General features: G+C 34.2%; 1 protein-coding gene across 8 annotated transcripts in view; it reads left to right on the forward strand.

Moving 5' to 3' along the window:
- Window positions 1-21,429, forward strand: part of LOC145242168 (uncharacterized) — a 124,498-nt gene that overhangs the window by 78,456 nt on the left and 24,613 nt on the right. For 5 of the 8 annotated variants that reach the window (XM_080105148.1, XM_080105153.1, XM_080105151.1 and 2 more), the window contains exons 3-4: window positions 2,800-3,905; window positions 13,302-13,395. In XM_080105148.1, the coding sequence (XP_079961274.1) occupies window positions 3,075-3,905; window positions 13,302-13,395 (925 nt within the window). In that variant the 5' untranslated portion in view covers window positions 2,800-3,074. Of the gene's footprint in view, window positions 1-1,630; window positions 1,705-2,799; window positions 3,906-13,301; window positions 13,396-21,429 lie in introns of all 8 variants that reach the window. The other 3 variants (XM_080105149.1, XM_080105154.1, XM_080105152.1) reach the window with 1 other exon arrangement.

Consider the following 21,429-nt stretch of genomic DNA (forward strand, 5'->3'; position numbering starts at 1 on the left):
ATTAGACTTCTCATATACTATAAAAAATTTAGAACCCAAAATCTAGTTGTATAAACTAATGTCTTCTCTAAAACGAACCAATGTCATTTATAAGTTAAAATGCCTCTTGGGAGAGTGCAGCTCCTATAGCAACAATTAAAACTAATTGTTACATTGGTTACACAATGACTACCTTGTTACATTGCCTTACCATGCATAATACAGAATCAAGTGCAAGTTTACAACATTTACAAATAAAACATAACTGCCCCCTCTTCTGGAGTTAGAGAAATTTTTGTCAGCAACATGCAAATAATACACCATAAAACTAATATCAAGAAGTTAAGTTCTTGGAGCTATATCCATTAAAATGCAAAAACCTGCCCTTAATCAAATCACATTCCAATCCAGTGAAAACACTGCTAACTTGAAGTACAATTATTAAAGGATTCAAAGTAATATTCATTGTACACTTAATTGAGAATATTTTGATTATGCCATCCCAGAAAGTATACTAAAGTTTCCTTATAGAAAGGTATCGATAATTTTCTAAGTTATTATTATATTTATCTAAGGTGAACTGTTTTGAAGTGTTTACAGCTAATACATAATTCATCCCTTTCAGTAATTTAACTTTATCTGAAAATGTAATAATAGCCAGTTTTTCATTTGGACAAAGAAAACGTAATTATCCCTAACTTTTTACAAAGAAAATTTAGTATCCTTTCTGGTACGACATGACAATTAAAATATTCTTAGTTGAGTATTCAACTGATATTACTTGAATAATTTAATAATTGTAATTAAATATATATAATTAATTAATAGATAATTTTAAATTTATAAACTGCAGGAAAAAGTTATGTGAACTTAATAAGTCAACTGAACTTAACTATAGTTAGTAGTTAAGCTGATAATTAAATTGCTATAATTAATAAGATATCTTATAATACTTGTAAAAATTTCTTGTATATATGCAAATCAACCTAACAGTTGCTTATTACTTTAGAGCTTGCAATTTTATGACTAAATTCTGCTGATGATAATGAATCACTATTCAAGCAACTTTGACTCAGATGATCTCCTAGGTCTGTTAGCGGAAAATATTGTAGGTCCATACCTAAAAAGATGTTAACAAAAAATAAACTCAATTTTTAAAAAATATTTTTTCTTTTTTCTTTTAACTTAAGTGTCACCACTTATCAAGGATAGGAGGCCACTCAAGGATAAAAGGTAATAAGTGCGACAACTCCATGATCAGTAATGGTGGAATATGAGTAGGGATTAGTTATTTAAGAGAACAGATCAGCAAGAACTTATTTACATTGGACTTGAAAACGAATATGCTATGATCAGCCTGGAAGCAGCCCCATAGTATCTTGTTCCACAGACGGACAGTTCTAAGAAAAAAAACTCTGTTCATGGAATTTTCATTTAGTTTTAGGCACAAATAGAGGGTGAGGGAAATTGTTTATAGTTGTTGTAACTAGATGAGTGATTTGAATTTGAATACCATAACAAATCTATATGATGTAAAAGTAGAAAATCTTTATAAAATGTGAACAAAGTAAATAAAAAAAAAAGTATTTTTATATAGAAATCCTTTTCATAAACACAGGCAATTATTTTTTATTTATCTTTTTCACTCTAGTGTGACACTTTTGGGAGAACTGGGTTTTCCCCACATTTAAAACCGACGGTGTGTTTAACTGCCCTCGTGAGAAGGCAAGTAAATTTTTTTTTTTTTTTTAATTGATGTTTAGCAAAAATCTCAAAAATAATGTTTTTTTTTGTTTTTTTTAAGTCTGAAAAAATTAATTCTTTAAATACAATGATAAATATCAAATAAAATTAGAATTAGTTTTATTTTTTTTGTTTTGGATTTTTATGTCAAAAGAAGCAATCGATTTTAACTTAGGTGCACTGACATGTTTTTTTTTTTTTTTTATTTGTTTTTCTTTTTGTTTTGTTTTTTTAAATTTGAAAAAAATAAACAAGTTCTTTTATTTTCTTTCCAGACATAAAAAATATTTTTAAAAATATGAGTCAAAAGTACGAAGAAAAAAAAACACTCTGGTCTACAAAAAATTGTCTGGGCGGATGTCCTGTCTGCATTTCCCAGTAGGGCGCCTCAGGCGACTAACAGTTTAAAGCGTGTGTGTGTGTGTATGTGTGTGTGATATTCAGCTATTAAAATTAAAGGAAATCAAGAGTAAATTTTGTATAGTAAAAAAAGAAACTGTCCTCTTAAGTTTGGAGAAAAATACCAGCAATATGATCAAGTCCTGTTGATCAAGTTGTTTTAATCAACAGGAGTTGGTAATACATTTTAATCAGTAATAAAATTGGTTGTACATAAATCGTAAACACGATTAAATTTAGTCGTGCCTACATGTCATATTTTTTTGGAAGGTAATGGAATTTTTCTCAGTGTTTAGACTGATCTGATCTAATAACTATTGCTTCAATTCTGATTAATTTTCATTTATCACAAAATAACATGAGATACATTTGTGTTGGATTTTGCATTTGTTTTTTTATGTTTATGAATTTTGCCCAGTCATCGCTGACAGAATGAGAGCATGCTACCTTCCTGGGTTAAATAAAGTTTGACAGATTTCAGAATTCGACAATGTACACCTGAGGAAATATCGACTGAAACATTGTGTGAATAACACTCATGATGAGCACAGTAGTCCATATAATCCAATACGAATTATGAGTTGTATCTAAAAACTTCTGAAACGTAAAACATGTTTCTATTTGTTCTTTTTTTACTTAACTTTTATCATCTATTTTTTTTTTTTTTTTTCATTTCAGCTAATGCCTAATCTTGCAATCCAAGAAAACTTATATTCTTCAGTATTCAACACCTGCTGACTTTTGAATGACGACACTCTGCGTAGACACACTCCTCACGTCTGCCATTGCAATAGGTTATCTAACCATTGCTGCTGTTGGGAGTTCTGCTAGGAGACAGCGTTGTTTTTGCATCAACTACGTCTGCTACCGTAAACGCTGTTGCTGTACCAACTACGGCCACGGCAATTGTACCGGTCAGCCGGCGCCAATGTGGTGAGCACTTGCAGCCTAGAATGCTAGACATTGGTGGCCGGCAACAGTTGCGACCAAACTACTTAGGTGGACGATCATACCCGCAACAGGATGAGCCGCTATCCAGTGATCTTGAGTGTTCGCAGGGATCTAACAGAAACGATGCGGCTCCTTCTGTTCCCACAGCATTGTCCGATTCTCTTTCGCAGTCACGATGCCTGGCACAGCCTGGAAACCCCAAAACAATCTCTCTTTTTTCGACAGAAGAACTGCTGGAGCAACAGCTGTCTTCAATGCCAGAACGGTCAACGGTTTGCCAGCGTTTGACGATGACTACAAACTCGAGAACTTCTAACGTCACCAATTCTTCTCCAAATTCCACTGCAAACGTCGCTGTTTCTGCTGTCTCCAAATTAGTCCAAAATCCAAATGCATTACCATTAGCAGCAAAACCCTTACCCACAGGGCGGCCAAGTGATCCCAGTCTTTCTTTTCCACCCCGGAGTAAACACCCTACTCTGAGGAGTCCAGCATCTCCATTTTGCTCATCCTCCCATCAGACCCAGAAACCACCGAACCTTTGTTTCTCAATGTCGCCACAGACGTTTCCGTTGCAACAGCCGTATCACTTTGTAACGAATGCCGCTTCATTGGCGTCAAATCATTGTCATTCGATTGATCGAGAGGCTAGCAGTCAAGGAAATCTCAATGATGGCAAAAGTACTAAGAGTGTCGAGAATGTTGGCGATTCAAGCCAGTCCAGCCAATACAATATAGCCTTCATTACAAACAGATTAGAGAAACAAGAACTTTTAGATGATGCTGTTGCTGCTCCACAGGCGAATTATCCGGATGATGTCCATTCTTTGAAGGTGCTTTCAAATTTTCTTTCTGTTAAAAACATTCGGTAAAGTTACAGTATAGTTAACAGTCGAGAAATCAAAAGAAACAAATCAAATTATACAGCAAATGACTTTTACCAAATTTAACTACCAGCTTGTTTATTTTATAGGATGATTCAAATATTTTCCCGATTCTGATTCTTTTTAAATTTCTAAATATGGAGGTGTTTTTATTTTTACTTTGGGGGGCTGGGGAGTCAGATTACTGTAAAAACTTATTTAATATGTGCACATAATTTTCCCAAACATAAATATACACTTGACACTTGTGGGGAGGGTGATCTATAAATTTTTATACCTCTACAAGGCCACTATTCGCCCATGCTCCTGGACAGGGTTCAAAAGAGAGTCGCCAACCTGATAGGTCCTGAACTGTCATCTAAGCTTCAGCCTCTGTCCCATCGACGAAATGTTGCATCCCTCTGCCTGTTCTACAAGTATTTTGATGATTAATGCTCTGACGAACTACAAGTTCTTGTACCTCCTTGACGTAAATACCCTTGACAAATCTGACAAGCAGCTAAATCCCACCCCTACACAGAAATCCCTAGGTGTAAGAAAGCCTTCTACTCCAATAGTTTCTTCCCCAGAACTGCTAGACTTTGGAACTCCCTTCTGGATTTTACTTTCTCAACTGTACTGACATGCAGAAGTTCAAGTGTAATGTGAACAGACATTTTACTGCTTATCTCCCTTCATAATATCTCTGCAACTTATGTCCCTGATAGTAGCCCTCTACATCAAAGTGGCACTGTGCCTTGTTTGGGGTGAAAATTGAATTAAAAAATTTTACTGATAGTTTAAAATCAATATTTATCATTTTATCATCCATGGAAAATTAAGTTTAAAAAATTAGGTTAAAAAAAAAAAAATCAATTAAAAAGAAAAAGACAATTAACAGAATTGCGTTTTGGCATCGGAAAATAAGCACTAATTCTGATACCTCAAAAAAAATCTGTTTTTTTTTTGTTTTTTTTTTTTTCCGATTCCTGATTCCAGTTAATTGTTTCAACACTATTTTAAACATTCTGAAACTGTTTTAATGTTTTTTTTTTTTTTTGTTGTTGTTAGTTTTTTTTTGGTTTAAAAATTTTTTTATTTCAAAATTAGATTTTGTTTGAAGCCATTGTTAGTGATGCTTCATTCCTTAAAATAATGGTAAAAAACTAAAAACTCCAAAGTTCAAATAGAAATTCCCCCAACATCTCACTCTCACCCCAACCCCGGATCTAGGGTTAGTTGTAGAGCAAGTTATTTATTTATTTATTTTAACCATCTTTTCAGCTTCAATTTATTCAAAACTACCTCCCAAAAAATCAACCATTTTTTTAATATTTTGTTCAAGTGAATTTAATAATAATAAATTCAGAAATAGGTCTTATAATCAGTTTCTACACTTTTAAAGTATACAGGCCGGTAGAAAATTAAAATTGTAATTGGAAAGTTATTAGTTGTAATTTTTTTCGACTTTTTGGCTGTTAACTATTCTGCAAGCTTACCAATTTTTTTTTTTTTTTTTTTTTTTTTGACAATGTTTCTCGGATGAGAAGTATTATTTTTACATTTTATGCTTTTATTTCCATAAACTCCTGATCTCGATACTCTCTGGTTTAAATAAAACAATCAGCTTTAACTCCTCTGAATATTAGCCAAGATGGCAAAGAGCATCTGAAGAAGTTTGAAACATGTAAATATACTAGTGATGCAATGATTCTAATATTTCCTCGGTTCCAATACAATTGCAGATTCTCTTCTAAATTCCTGATTCCGATACAATTCCTGATTCCAATTCTTTTTAAATTTGGTTAAAAAGTTGTTGTTTTTTTTTTTTTAATTCTTTTATATTACTTTCCCATGCTATGTGTGCAAATATTTGCACAAAAATATGAGCATACCTGTAAATGGCGAGCTGTAAATATTAAGAAAATATATTTACACAATCAAGTCTTTCTATTTTTTCTCAAATCTGTACATCGTAATTGATTGAAAACAGCAATTTTGAGATTCTCATCTATATTTTTCACTTGTGCCAATTTTTTCTAGCTATCCACTTGTGTTATTTTACCGTGCCATTATTTCTTCCAGTGCCATTTTCACCTGAATTCATTATGATCTACATATTTTAGTTTTACTGGTAGTGTAAAAACAATAAATATTTAGCGTTAGTAGCAGGGGGAATTTACATTTTAAACAACAACAAAAAGAAAGAATTAAAAGAATCATTTTGGAAATTAGGCCCAGATTTCTTTGATTTCGATTCCAATAATCAAAAAAAAAGGTTCTTGTCCATAATTCCCCCATATTAAAAAACGAAAATAATGAAAAATCTGTGAGATGCACATATCCATAACGTAATAAAAAATGTCATAGTCAAAAAATTATTTAAATTGATCAAGTAGTTTTATTTTTTTATAAAGAAAGAGATTAATGGGAATTTGTAGGTACTCTATATAAATCTCACAAGTTTGAATTATTGAGTTATCTCCTTTAGATATTTTGTAAATTGTTTTCAAAATGGTGGACGAGACAGACACTCTTTATGTAATTTGATTTTCTTATTCAAAAATAGAACTACATGATCAAGTTATGATTTTTGGGATATGATATTTTTGTTTCATCACATACATCATACAGATTTTTCTTTATTTTTGTTTTTTATTATAGGGTGTATTTTTGACAAGAATCCAAAACATTTTGATATTTCTCATTCTGATTACTCTCCCCAACACTCAAATATACATGCACTCTTAATTGTCATTTGTATTAGTTGGAGATACATCCTTGACAATTAGTTTCACAGTTGCTGTTGTTCACTCCTAGGAGGTTGACCAACACTGACTTTATCTTTTCTCTGAGAAGGGATTAGCTTATTGCTAATTGCCGAAGAATGCTTAAACATTTTTGTAGGTCAGAGTGCAATTCACCGCATATGTTGGCTTTTCAATATTTCACTTGACTGTTTAATCTTCTGCAATAAATATACAGTTCTTGTCCCAAATTCATCCTATATTAAAAAACAGAAATAAAGAAATAATCTACATGATGTACGTAACCATGATGAAATGAAAATATCATGTTCCAAAAATCATATAAATTGATGAAGTTATTTTTAAAAAAGGAAATTAAATTTTATTATTTGAGAAGAGATTATCTTGCTTGCCATTTTGAAAACAAAAAAAAAATAAAGAGCAATAACTCAATAATTCGAATTTGTTAGATTTCTGTTGTAATGCCTATGAATTCCAATTAATTGCTTAAAAAATAATGAAAATAAAACTACTTGGCTAATTTATATGATTTTTGTAATATATTTTCGTTTCATTACGGATACATACAGTATACAGTTTTTTTTATATTGGAGAATTTCTACTGAAGAACCGAATATACATCACCTTTTTTCTTTTTTTTTTTTTTTTTTTTATTTAATAAAATTTTACATTTTATTTTTCACTTTCTTTAGCTTCCAAACAAGGCATATTGCCACTGAAGCGTAAGGGGTTACTGTGATAGTGGCCAGATTTATGAGGGAATGCAACTTGAGTGAAGAGTTGGGCAGCGAGATGTTTGTTCATATTATATTTAAATTTCTACATCTTGGCACGGTCAGGGGAGCAGGAAAGTAATTCTTATTGACCAGTGGTACAGTGGATATAAGTGCTATGTGATAATCACTTAAGTTGCAATCTTCTTGAGATTAAAGCGTCAATTCTCAGTGCAGGTGATACTAAGAATACAATCAAGAATTACTTTAGACTTCTATCCTGTCATGGCTGATGGAACAAGAACAAGCTAACCCTGTGGATTAAATCAAGGGTTCCATTTGAAATTTCATACAGATTCCCAAGTGCAATAAGATGTATTTACCAGAAAATGATTGGAGGTTACATTAGCTGAAATGTGAGAATAACATCCAAGATGAAAACATAATTTCAATAAAATGATATATGTAGAAACTCACTAGGAAAAGATATTATGGTTTGAAAAAAAAAAAATCCAGCTTACCTTGTAAACTGGTATATAATTGTGTTTATCAGCTGTTTTCACTTGTGAGGTGTTTCATTTCAGCCTCCTTGTAATGTTGAGTCATCAAGAGAGAATATGCACCGTTTTGGGGTCATCCTCTCGACTTTTCCACATATCTGTCCTCCTTACTGATAGGCCCTGGGTATGACCTTAAACTATATCCAGTGGTGAGGCCCCCAGCTTGCGGGCTTTGGGGAGTGTGGAGCCACCCTTTAATTACCATTGCTTCCAGGTCCACTCTGACCCGGAGTGGTAGTACCTGTTAGGGTCCCAACTATGGGTTAAATAGAAACTGATTTGAAAACAACAAATATATTATATTAAAAAAATTTTCTTCAAAATCTTTGGATTCGGCATTAAATAACCCGAAAAGAGTTGATATGCCGTAAAACAGAAACAACCAACCAATCCTTACTGATATGAGCTCCCATTATCTTAATTAGGTTTAAATTAAATAAACAGTTCAATATAATCAAAACTGGATGTTTAACGACTTGGTGTTTCCCATGTCGTTCAGCAGCTGAACGTCCACATGTTCTGTAATAACTGAGCACATCGTGTAATGGCTGAGTGTCTCACATCTTCGTTGTGTGAAAATAATTCCAGGTTAATATTTTATGAAGTTTTAACAAGGTTAATGCAAGAGTGCTCAAGACCAAAGTAGGGCAAAATATACTTGTTTTACATAAGCATTAATATGTCACTACATTAGTTGTGGCAGAACCTCATACGTCGAAATCAATGGGAGAGTCCATTATTATATATAGTAATTTCAGTAATACATCCCCATCTAAAAAATTCTGAGTTAGAGCTAACTAAAATGTTGATTACAAAAACAAACTCTTTAATTAAAAAATTATCAGCATTAATGGTTTCTAGTTTTTTGGGTTTTTTTCTTTTTGTTTTTTTTTTTTAATACGTATAAATAATTTCGTGGAGAATTTTAAAGAAAATCACTAATTGTAATTTTCTCAACAACTTTCTGATTTAGTTAAACAAATTACATTTTTATAATTAAATACAGGAATGAACAGAGCAAACTTTCTACAACTGCTGCTGCATTGAAATTTGGAGTAGTAGTAGTAGTAGTAGTAGTAGTAGTAATAGTAGTTTGTCTTTGTTTATCTCAAACATCTTTTTAATGATTTTTCTTGTTTGCTTTCATTAAAAGAAAATTATTTAAATATTTATTCACAAGAAATAAATCACAACACACTAAAACAACATTAAAAAATTGTTGTCAGCTGCTTTAAACTCTTTTTGTATTTCTTTTTATCTTTCTATCTCTCTCGTTTTTTCTCTCTCTCCCTTTCCCTCAGTTTCTCTCTCTCTCTCTCCCTTTCCCTCAGTTTCTCTCTCTCTGTCCCTTTCCCTCAGTTTCTCTCTCTCCCTTTCCCTCAGTTTCTCTCTCTCTCTCTCCCTTTCCCTCAGTTTCTCTCTCTCTCCCTTTCCCTCAGTTTCTCTCTCTCTCCCTTTCCCTCAGTTTCTCTCTCTCTCTCCCTTTCCCTCAGTTTCTCTCTCTCTCTCCCTTTCCCTCAGTTTCTCTCTCTCTCTCCCTTTCCCTCAGTTTCTCTCTCTCTCCCTTTCCCTCAGTTTCTCTCTCTCTCTCCCTTTCCCTCAGTTTCTCTCTCTCTCTCCCTTTCCCTCAGTTTCTCTCTCTCTCTCCCTTTCCCTCAGTTTCTCTCTCTCTCTCCCTTTCCCTCAGTTTCTCTCTCTCTCTCTCTCCCTTTCCCTCAGTTTCTCTCTCTCTCTCTCCCTTTCCCTCAGTTTCTCTCTCTCTCTCTCCCTTTCCCTCAGTTTCTCTCTCTCTCTCTCCCTTTCCCTCAGTTTCTCTCTCTCTCTCTCTCCCTTTCCCTCAGTTTCTCTCTCTCTCTCTCTCCCTTTCCCTCAGTTTCTCTCTCTCTCTCTCTCCCTTTCCCTCAGTTTCTCTCTCTCTCTCTCCCTTTCCCTCAGTTTCTCTCTCTCTCTCTCCCTTTCCCTCAGTTTCTCTCTCTCTCTCTCCCTTTCCCTCAGTTTCTCTCTCTCTCTCTCCCTTTCCCTCAGTTTCTCTCTCTCTCTCCCTTTCCCTCAGTTTCTCTCTCTCTCTCCCTTTCCCTCAGTTTCTCTCTCTCTCTCCCTTTCCCTCAGTTTCTCTCTCTCTCTCCCTTTCCCTCAGTTTCTCTCTCTCTCTCCCTTTCCCTCAGTTTCTCTCTCTCTCTCTCCCTTTCCCTCAGTTTCTCTCTCTCTCTCTCCCTTTCCCTCAGTTTCTCTCTCTCCCTTTCCCTCAGTTTCTCTCTCTCCCTTTCCCTCAGTTTCTCTCTCTCCCTTTCCCTCAGTTTCTCTCTCTCCCTTTCCCTCAGTTTCTCTCTCTCTCTCCCTTTCCCTCAGTTTCTCTCTCTCTCTCCCTTTCCCTCAGTTTCTCTCTCTCTCTCCCTTTCCCTCAGTTTCTCTCTCTCTCCCTTTCCCTCAGTTTCTCTCTCTCTCCCTTTCCCTCAGTTTCTCTCTCTCTCCCTTTCCCTCAGTTTCTCTCTCTCTCCCTTTCCCTCAGTTTCTCTCTCTCTCCCTTTCCCTCAGTTTCTCTCTCTCTCCCTTTCCCTCGGTTTCTCTCTCTCTCCCTTTCCCTCGGTTTCTCTCTCTCTGTCCCTTTCCCTCGGTTTCTCTCTCTCTGTGTCCCTTTCCCTCGGTTTCTCTCTCTCTGTGTCCCTTTCCCTCGGTTTCTCTCTCTCTGTGTCCCTTTCCCTCGGTTTCTCTCTCTCTGTGTCCCTTTCCCTCGGTTTCTCTCTCTGTGTCCCTTTCCCTCGGTTTCTCTCTCTGTGTCCCTTTCCCTCGGTTTCTCTCTCTGTGTCCCTTTCCCTCGGTTTCTCTCTCTGTGTCCCTTTCCCTCGGTTTCTCTCTCTGTGTCCCTTTCCCTCGGTTTCTCTCTCTGTGTCCCTTTCCCTCGGTTTCTCTCTCTGTGTCCCTTTCCCTCGGTTTCTCTCTCTGTGTCCCTTTCCCTCGGTTTCTCTCTCTGTGTCCCTTTCCCTCGGTTTCTCTCTCTCTCTCTCCCTTTCCCTCGGTTTCTCTCTCTCTCTCTCTCCCTTTCCCTCGGTTTCTCTCTCTCTCTCTCTCCCTTTCCCTCGGTTTCTCTCTCTCTCTCTCTCCCTTTCCCTCGGTTTCTCTCTCTCTCTCTCTCCCTTTCCCTCGGTTTCTCTCTCTCTCTCTCTCCCTTTCCCTCGGTTTCTCTCTCTCTCTCTCTCTCCCTTTCCCTCGGTTTCTCTCTCTCTCTCTCTCTCCCTTTCCCTCGGTTTCTCTCTCTCTCTCTCTCTCTCCCTTTCCCTCGGTTTCTCTCTCTCTCTCTCTCTCTCCCTTTCCCTCGGTTTCTCTCTCTCTCTCTCTCTCTCCCTTTCCCTCGGTTTCTCTCTCTCTCTCTCTCTCCCTTTCCCTCGGTTTCTCTCTCTCTCTCTCTCTCCCTTTCCCTCGGTTTCTCTCTCTCTCTCTCTCTCCCTTTCCCTCGGTTTCTCTCTCTCTCTCTCTCTCTCCCTTTCCCTCGGTTTCTCTCTCTCTCTCTCTCTCTCCCTTTCCCTCGGTTTCTCTCTCTCTCTCTCTCTCTCTCCCTTTCCCTCGGTTTCTCTCTCTCTCTCTCTCTCCCTTTCCCTCGGTTTCTCTCTCTCTCTCTCTCCCTTTCCCTCGGTTTCTCTCTCTCTCTCTCTCTCTCCCTTTCCCTCGGTTTCTCTCTCTCTCTCTCCCTTTCCCTCGGTTTCTCTCTCTCTCTCTCCCTTTCCCTCGGTTTCTCTCTCTCTCTCTCCCTTTCCCTCGGTTTCTCTCTCTCTCTCTCCCTTTCCCTCGGTTTCTCTCTCTCTCTTTCTCTCTCTCTCTCTCTCTCCCTTTCCCTCGGTTTCTCTCTCTCTCTCCCTTTCCCTCGGTTTCTCTCTCTCTCTCTCTCCCTTTCCCTCGGTTTCTCTCTCTCTCTCTCTCCCTTTCCCTCGGTTTCTCTCTCTCTCTCTCTCTCTCCCTTTCCCTCGGTTTCTCTCTCTCTCTCTCTCTCTCTCTCTCCCTTTCCCTCGGTTTTTCTCTCTCTCTCTCTCTCTTTCTGGTTTTCTCTTTCTTTCCCTCTGTCTCTCTCACTATCTGGTTTCCTCTCTTGTTTCCTTTCTTTCTATCTCCTTTTTTGTTTTCTTTCTATATCTCTTTCTCTCTCTTATTTCATCTCTCTCTCATTTCATCTCACTTTTACTCTTTCTGTATCTTTTTTCTTTCACTTTCTCTCTTCCTCTCTCCCCATCTCATTCTAATCATTGTCAACACAATATGCCAACTATTTTTCATCAGGTGCAAACTTGCAAAACGAAACCAAAAAACTAATTCTGATAAATTTCCAACAGCAGACAACACTTCAAGTTTCAAAGAATATAAATGTCCTCATTTAATCTTCCTCTCTCTCTCTCTCTCTCTCTCTCTCTCTCTCTCTCTCTCTCTCTCGCTACTGTCTCAATATAAGAAAGAAAATCATATTTCCCCAACCGAAAAATTTGACCTAAATGAAAAGTTATTTTTTCATATTCAATATCAACGGAAAGAAAATTTTTTTGTGTTCACAATTTCGGCTCATCTCCCCAACCACTTCAGTAATGTGGTTCCTGGTGATCTTAAAATTCATGAATATTAGTATATTTTTTTACCATAACCACGTCAGGACCACTTTAAATCCAATGGTATAAGGTTTCTAAAATCATCAGTAGTTTCTGACGTTTTAGCCAGATGTGCAGCACACACACACACTGAAAACATGACTCTGCTTTTTTAATAGTATGAGTGTTTTTTAAAAAATAAAGCATCCTATTCTTTTTCTTTTTTTTTTAACTCAAAAGGTTGAAGAGCTATGAAAACAGGAGTAGTACTATTAAAATGAGTGACCTTTTGTGTTCCAGAATTTATTTTTCTACATAGTCACCACCATTCTTAATGCGAGGAATTCAATGTCGCATCTTTGCTTCTGACACACGTCCATGACAGAGGTTGCTTGCTTAGAATCTGACACCATCAATATCTGCAAGAGAGAGAGATGAAACTTTCAATTCATGAATGCATGTGTCTAGTAATCATGACAATGCAATTTGCAATCCATTTTGATCCATTTAGACAGAATAAATTAGGGGAGGGGGGCATTACTTTTGGAATGCGCCTAGTAGCTTTCTGGTTTTGTCAGAGATTCTTTGAATAATTGTGATTTGGAGCAAAGCCAAAATAACTTGATTTATTTCCATTTTGTTTCTACAGATTATTTTCAAATCTTAATAAAATAGCAAATGCCTAACTTGTTTTTTATTTAAAAACATTTTTTAAGTTTTTTCCTTCAATTTTAATTTTTCTCTTTCAATTTTCTAGGATACGCAAATTTGTAATATATCTGTCTCTCCAACAAAATCCCGGATCTATCCATCATCACCTTTAAAAAATGCATCTTCTCTAACAAGTGCCGGTAAGTCTCTAATCTTTGCATCCCTTGTCTTTTAGAAAATATTATTTAATGCAGACTAATAATTGTGTAAATATTATTTAGTGCAAACCCGATATTAGGTAAATATTATTTAGTGCAAACCCGATATTAGGTAAATATTATTTAGTGCAAACCCGATATTAGGGAAATATTATTTAGTGCAAACCAATATTAGGAAAATATTATTTAGTGTGGACCAATATTAGGTAAATATTTAGTGCAAACCAATATTAGGAAAATATTATTTAGTGTGGACCAATATTAGGTAAATATTTAGTGCAAACCAATATTAGGAAAATATTATTTAGTGTGGACCAATATTAGGTAAATATTTAGTGCAAACCAATATTAGGAAAATATTATTTAGTGTGGACCAATATTAGGTAAATATTTAGTGCAAACCAATATTAGGAAAATATTATTTAGTGTGGACCAATATTAGGTAAATATTTAGTGCAAACCAATATTAGGAAAATATTATTTAGTGTGGACCAATATTAGGAAAATATTTAGTGCAAACCAATATTAAGGAAATATTATTTAGTGCAAACCAATATTAGGGAAATATTATTTAGTGCGAACTAATATTAGGAAAATATTATTTAATGTGGACCAATATTAGGAAAATATTATTTAGTGTGGACCAATATTAGGAAAATATTATTTAGTGTGGACCAATATTAGGAAAATATTATTTAGTGTGGACCAATATTAGGAAAATATTATTTAGTGTGGACCAATATTAGGAAAATATTATTTAGTGTGGACCAATATTAGGAAAATGTTATTTAGTGTGGACCAATATTAGGTAAATATTATTTGGTGCAAACCCGATATTAGGTAAATATTATTTGGTGCAAACCTGATATTAGGTAAATATTATTTGGTGCAAACCCGATATTAGGTAAATATTATTTGGTGCAAACCCGATATTAGGTAAATATTATTTGGTGCAAACCCGATATTAGGTAAATATTATTTGGTGCAAACCCGATATTAGGTAAATATTATTTGGTGCAAACCCGATATTAGGTAAATATTATTTGGTCCAAACCAGATATTAGGTAAATATTATTTGGTGCAAACCAATATTAGGTAAATATTTAGTGTGGACCAATATTAGGATAAATATGATTTAGTGCAAACTAATATTGGGAAAATGTGAATCAATATTGGGTAAATATTATTTAGTGTGAATCAGTATTGGGAAAATGTGAATCAATATTGGGTAAATATTTAGTGTAAACCAAGATTAGAATAAATATTATTTAAGGTAAACCAATATTGAGTGAATATAATTTAGAGTAGATCAGTATTGAGTAAATATTGTTCGGTACAAATCAATATTGAGTAAAGTCAATATTGAATTAGTGTAAACTAATATTTATTCCTTCCTTATAATCATAAATTCAAGATAAAAAATTTTCTACATTCAATATTATTTGCGTAAAGAAAGAGTAAATAAAATAATTTAAACTAGCAGTGTTAATTTCAAGGAATCTTGCTAGGCAAACATGTCTTAAATAAAATGAACCGAAAAAAAAAATATCTTTGCCATACTTACTGAAACATAAAGCTAAATATAAGAGAAGTTATTATTGAACTGTTTACTTTGAACAAAATGTCAACAAAGCCCAAAATTGTGTAAACATTTCGGCACAATGCTGATGAAAAACTCCAATTTATTTTTTTCATTGCGGATAAACTGGATTTTCAGAAAAGGCTTTGCATTGATTCAATCTAAACCCTACTAGAATAAATTGAACAGAGCAACAGAAAAAAATAGGTGCGTAGGAAATATTCATTTGCAGGAAAGAAAAGGAACTTCAAATCGAGAAAAGGAGAGACTATGTGTAATACAGATAAACTATATATATAAAAGTGAAAATGTATGTTCGCTTTTTGTGTATGTCCAAGAAAGGCTTTTTTCAGAGAAGCGGTCAGTCGGTTCACAGCTTTTTAAAACTTTTTATATCACATGTAAATCGTAATATCTCACAGTTAACAACGGAGCTTGCCTGTCTATTTAATTTGCTCGATTTCGGGAAGATAAATATTCAACAGTTTTCGCTCGACGCATGTAGGTTAGGCCTTTCCCTATAATTTTTCCCCCTACCCCCAACATCCTGGGGGGTGGGGAAGAAGCATTCCCGCATTAAATGAAATGCTACCCCGCAGTCAAAAGTTGACCTCATTAAGTCATTAAAACGTGCACCTGCTAATTTAAGTAATTAAATAAATTCAAACGTGTTTCCGTTAGCATCTCGTGGGCAATGGTTAACGTTGCACGTTTTTTTTTCCACACTTTAATTTACAATTTTGCCTCAAAGGTTCGGGTTCGATCCTCATACTTACCTACCAAAACATTTTTTTTTTTTTTTTTTTTTTTAATGAAACCTTTATGAAATATGTTCCTTATTAAATTTTTAAGATTTCCTATTCTGAAAGAAGTTTAAAAAATTTAATCTAAAAAAGTTATTTTAAAGCTTTTGTTAAAAAAAATTCAGACTTTCTCATTATTCAAAATTTACAAAGAGGGAGTTGCAAAAAATGAGTTGTGGTTTGAGGAGAAATACAAACTGAAACAGAATATTCAGACCTGTAATAATACAAAGAGGGGGTTGCAAAAATGAGTTGTGGTGTGAGGGGAAATACAAACTGAAATAGAGAGGAGAGTTTTAAAATATAATCTTAAAAAGATAAGATACAAGTTAGAAAAACATTTCATCCAAGGCATGAGAATTAAACAAAATGTTTTTACTATAGGCTTTAAAAATAAAGGTACAAGATTCAATTTGAAATTTATTTATCTTCAAAGTGCACTTCTATAAATTTTACAAAGTAAGATATAAAAATTTAATTTAAATTGAATCAAAAAATTACCTTGGATTTATTTTATGTCATGTCCATTTTTGTTGCAATTTAAAAATATTCTTTCATCTAGCAATTAATGATATGGATACAAAATTTTCAATTATTTTTTTTAAAAAGTGCAACAAAATGTACATAACATAAAATAAATCCAAGGTAATTTTTTGATTCAATTTAAATTAAATTTTTATACCTTACTTTGTTAAATTTATAAAAGTGCACTTTGAAGATAAATAAATTTCAAATTGAATCTTGTACCTTTATTTTTAAAGCCTATAGTAAAAACATTTTTTTTAACAATTTTCATGCCTTGGATGAAATGCTTTTCTAACTTGCATATATATATATATATATATATATATATATATATAAAGGTAATCTATAATATAAAGCTGAACGTGTGTGTGCGTGTATCTGGTCACGAATCGGTTCCTATATGGTTGACTATTTTAAAAAACTGATTACATATAATGATAGAAGATGTATCGAGGATCAGGAATTGGTATGTTTGATCTGGCAGAACGGTGGCTCATAAAAATTGTGGGGTCTGCATTCGCGCCTGGCCTCTAAAGTATGGAAAAAAAAAATGAAAAAGAAAAATCGTTTACAAGTGTTTTTGATATAGATGTATATAAGAATACTTTGATAAGTATGATTCAACTTAAATAGGGATGGTATAATAAAATTGTGGGGTCTGCGTTCGCATGGAAATATGGCACAAACTTTAGCAAAGACTTTTCATATCTATTTGCGTAAGTATACTTTGATAATAATGTTTCAGTTTGAAGAAATATAGTATAATAAAATTATTGGGCATTCGTTTGCACCTGACCTCCATAGAATGAAAATATGTCACAAAGCTTAACAAGGTTTTTTTAAAAGGGGTGAGGGTCCACAATAAAACCTTAACTTTAATCTTAATTCACATTAGCTTTTATTTATTTTTTTTAGTTGAATCATATTGTGTCAAATAAATTCACCTCATAAATTCACATTCTTATTAAAATGAAAGCTAAAAAAAAAGTTGGAACTTTAGACAATTCTGAACACAAATTTTGCATAACTGTTTTTTTCCTTCTCTACTTGCACGTGACAATCTTTCGAAAATAGATAAATAATAAAAAATAAGAGCATTACTTGTTATCGTGTCAAAAGAAGGAAAAAATCCTGCTCATGTGATTACGTGTCTTTTTAAAAACATTTACATAACCTTTTTATTTCTATTTATATATCTGTTTAAGCTTTTTTTTGTCCGTGTACTAGAAGGAATTCAGTTTATTACAACCCTTTCTGCGTGTTCTTTACATTACAATAGTACAACCCTGAATCCGACGGTGCAATATTACACTGTTCAATACTGTAAAACTGAAACAAAGCTGTTCTACTTGAAAAGGGCGCCATTTTCTTATTCATATTTATATCAATTCTTTGGTTTAAAAAAACTAAAGCAATTACGTGTTTACTATTTTAATACCCATTTTGCTGTTTTTGATTATTTTACTAAAGTAATTAAAGCTTCATTATTTTTCAAAACTGTTTTTGTTTCTTTGTTTTTCAATATTTTGTCAATATTATTTAGTAAGTGTTCAGCAGAAAAGCCAACAAACGACTAGCCGAAAAAATAAATATACAAGAAATAAATGTTACCATAGTCAATAAAAGTTTAGTTCATGTTTTTTTTTTGTTTTGAAATACTTGAAATAATTTCAGCAAACCGAAATTAAAACGAAATTTGAGGCGATAACTACTTAAATGAATTTTTATATAAACTACACATGCGATAATCGAATATTCCTCAAATGACGGAAAACATTAAAATATGTTTATAAATATTCCTTACGTTGACGGAACTCTCTTAAAGTGTTAACACAGAATGCTCAGGTGCCCCTCCTTCAAATTGAAAACAGGGCTCTCCATTTTGATTTTTTTTTTTAAACTGGTTCGTGAATTAAAAAAAAAAAATTTTTTTTTTTTACAAACTACTTAAAAATACAAACGAATGAACTTTTCTACCATAAAAGTAACTTTTATTGAGTATGGTAACATTTATTTCTTGTATATTTATATTATTATATATATAACATTTTCTCTTCGTAAGGAAACATCATTTTGTTGGTCTGATATTGGGCGGCTATCATTTAGCGCGGTCTGATATTGGGCGACTATCATTCAGCGCGGTCTGATATTGGGCGGCTATCATTCAGCACGTCTGATATTGGGCGGCTATCATTCAGCACGTCTGATATTGGGCGGCTATCATTCAGCGCGGTCTGATATTGGGCGGCTATCATTCAGCGCGGTCTGATAATGGGTGGCTATCATTTAGCGCGGTCTGATATTGAGCGGCTATCATTTAGCGCGGTCTGATATTGGGCGGCTATCATTTAGCGCGGTCTGATATTGGGCGGCTATCATTTAGCGCGGTCTGATATTGGGCGGCTATCATTTAGCGCGGTCTGATATTGGGCGGCTATCATTTAGCGCGGTCTGATATTGGGCGGCTATCATTTAGCGCGGTCTGATATTGGGCGGCTATCATTTAGCGCGGTCTGATATTGGGCGGCTATCATTTAGCGCGGTCTGATATTGGGCGGCTATCATTTAGCGCGGTCTGATATTGGGCGGCTATCATTTAGCGCGGTCTGATATTGGGCGGCTATCATTTAGCGCGGTCTGATATTGGGCGGCTATCATTTAGCGCGGTCTGATATTGGGCGGCTATCATTTAGCGCGGTCTGATATTGGGCGGCTATCATTTAGCGCGGTCTGATATTGGGCGGCTATCATTTAGTGCGGTCCGATATTGGTCAACTATTATTTAGCACTATCTGATATTGGTCAACTATTATTTAGCACTATCTGATATTGGTCAACTATTATTTAGCACTATCTGATATTGGTCAACTATTATTTAGCACTATCTGATATTGGTCAACTATTATTTAGCACTATCTGATATTGGTCAACTATTATTTAGCACTATCTTATATTGGTCAACTATTATTTAGCACTATCTTATATTGGTCAACTATTATTTAGCACTATCTGATATTGGTCAACTATTATTTAGCACTATCTGATATTGGTCAACTATTATTTAGCACTATCTGATATTGGTCAACTATTATTTAGCACTATCTGATATTGGTCAACTATTATTTAGCACTATCTGATATTGGTCAACTATTATTTAGCACTATCTGATATTGGTCAACTATTATTTAGCACTATCTGATATTGGTCAACTATTATTTAGCACTATCTGATATTGGTCAACTATTATTTAGCACTATCTGATATTGAGCAACTATTATTTAGTGCTATCTGATATTGGGCAACTATTATTTAGTGCGGCCCAATATTGGTCGGCTATACCAATACAAAAAAAAACTCAAAAAATGATACTATGCCTTTTTACTAAACCATGAGGATCAAGGCTAGGTTGAAATTTATTTAGGGAAAAGAGTATCTCCTTTCCCATATCTTGGGATAATGGCCAATAAGATGGAAGCCCATGTGTTTGTTTCCCTTAACTACAATGGATCTATTTATTTATGAAAAAGAAATAACAATTTTTTATGTACACACATGTTGGTCATCAGATGTAGTTATCAACCGCAACAAATGTGCACCATAATGGTGTTGTAAACACGTCCTGACAGTTTAAAAGTTTTGTCCATCTGACAACAATGAATCTAAAAGTGTTACTTTAATAGAATATAAAAACCGATATATTAAAATAAACTCCTCTACCATTTGTTGCCTCAACTTCTCACTGACAAGATTTTGTATATTTATTTATTTGTGGACTGTTATCATCATCTTAATAGTTGTTGTTGATACATCACGTTTTGGCCAACTTATCCTCTGGCCTTCTTCAGATGATTAAGTGATGAGATAGGAATGCTGAGTCTTGTAACTGTATCCCCATTAATCACTGCCTTCCATAGTTGTTGTGGTCTCACCACATTTTTTTTGGCTAATCCTCTGGCCTGGTAAGATTGAAACCGTTATCTTCAGACAATACTCACCTGGAACCATACCGGTTCAACACCTCTATCCACTGCGCCACGGGCCCCATGGCGAAACAACAACTATGAAGATCAGGATAATAGTCCACAAATAAATAAATATACAAATTAGTCATCTCAAAAGATTCCAATAATAAAAAAAAAAATATAAGATTTTTTTGTTACTAACATTAAATGTCTTCATTTGTTTTCGATATCTTGATTATTACATGAACCATCTCAAGCAAATAATTTTCCCGATTTCATTTCCTTTTCTAAGGATTGGAATGGATTGAAGAGCAAGACGGCTAGTACGATCTTATGTTAATTCTAACAATCTTCAAAATTTGTCCGCATTGTTTTCGACACATTCAAGATGAGGAAAATAGTATGAATAATCTAAATAATACGCCTAGTATTTTGTTTGTATTTTTATTTATTTATTTATTTTTTTTTTTTTGATTAATAAAAAATTACCGACTCTGTATGCTTAGATTTTGTCATTCTTCATTTCTTTTGACAAGGTCCTATCTTCCACAATGTTAATGGGCAATGGAGATAATGTTGCAAGTTCAGAATACGACTGCTGTTGTGCCCAGCCCATAGTGAATGCGTTTGCATTTTTCTTTTTGGCACTGCATACCATTTGTCAATCACATGATGAGTAAATCAAATCTTGTAGCATTTTCACAATGGTAAACAATAGAAGCAAGTCAGACAAGTAGTGGTGCCACATGTATACATAAAAAAAGCTCATATGGTGGAGGGAATTGTGTCAATGATTTATTCATTTTTTTTTTTTTTATTTATTTATTTATTTTTTTTTTATTTATTTATTTTTTTTTTTTTTAAATAAAAAAAAATTGGCTCATTTATATAGAGGCGGTTGGTGGTATATTTTGTTGCAAATTGTTACGGTGTGCATGAGAAACTGCAGTTTGTGTGTTCTGACGTTGGTCAATTGAAAAACTCTCCCTCTCCCCCAATATTGTTACTCAAGAATAAAATAAGAAACTTAAAAGCAGAAAATAAAGTGGAATTGGAGAATATTCTTTTCATTGTTTTGACTCTCGAGTATATATCCGACACAGTTAGGCACAGTTAATCAACTGAGAACCACACCACTCTATATAAA

The sequence above is a fragment of the Euprymna scolopes genome, chromosome 21 (genome assembly GCF_053919585.1).
Source record: "Euprymna scolopes isolate OS-2025 chromosome 21, ASM5391958v1, whole genome shotgun sequence".
Taxonomy (NCBI): Eukaryota; Metazoa; Mollusca; class Cephalopoda; order Sepiida; family Sepiolidae; genus Euprymna; species Euprymna scolopes.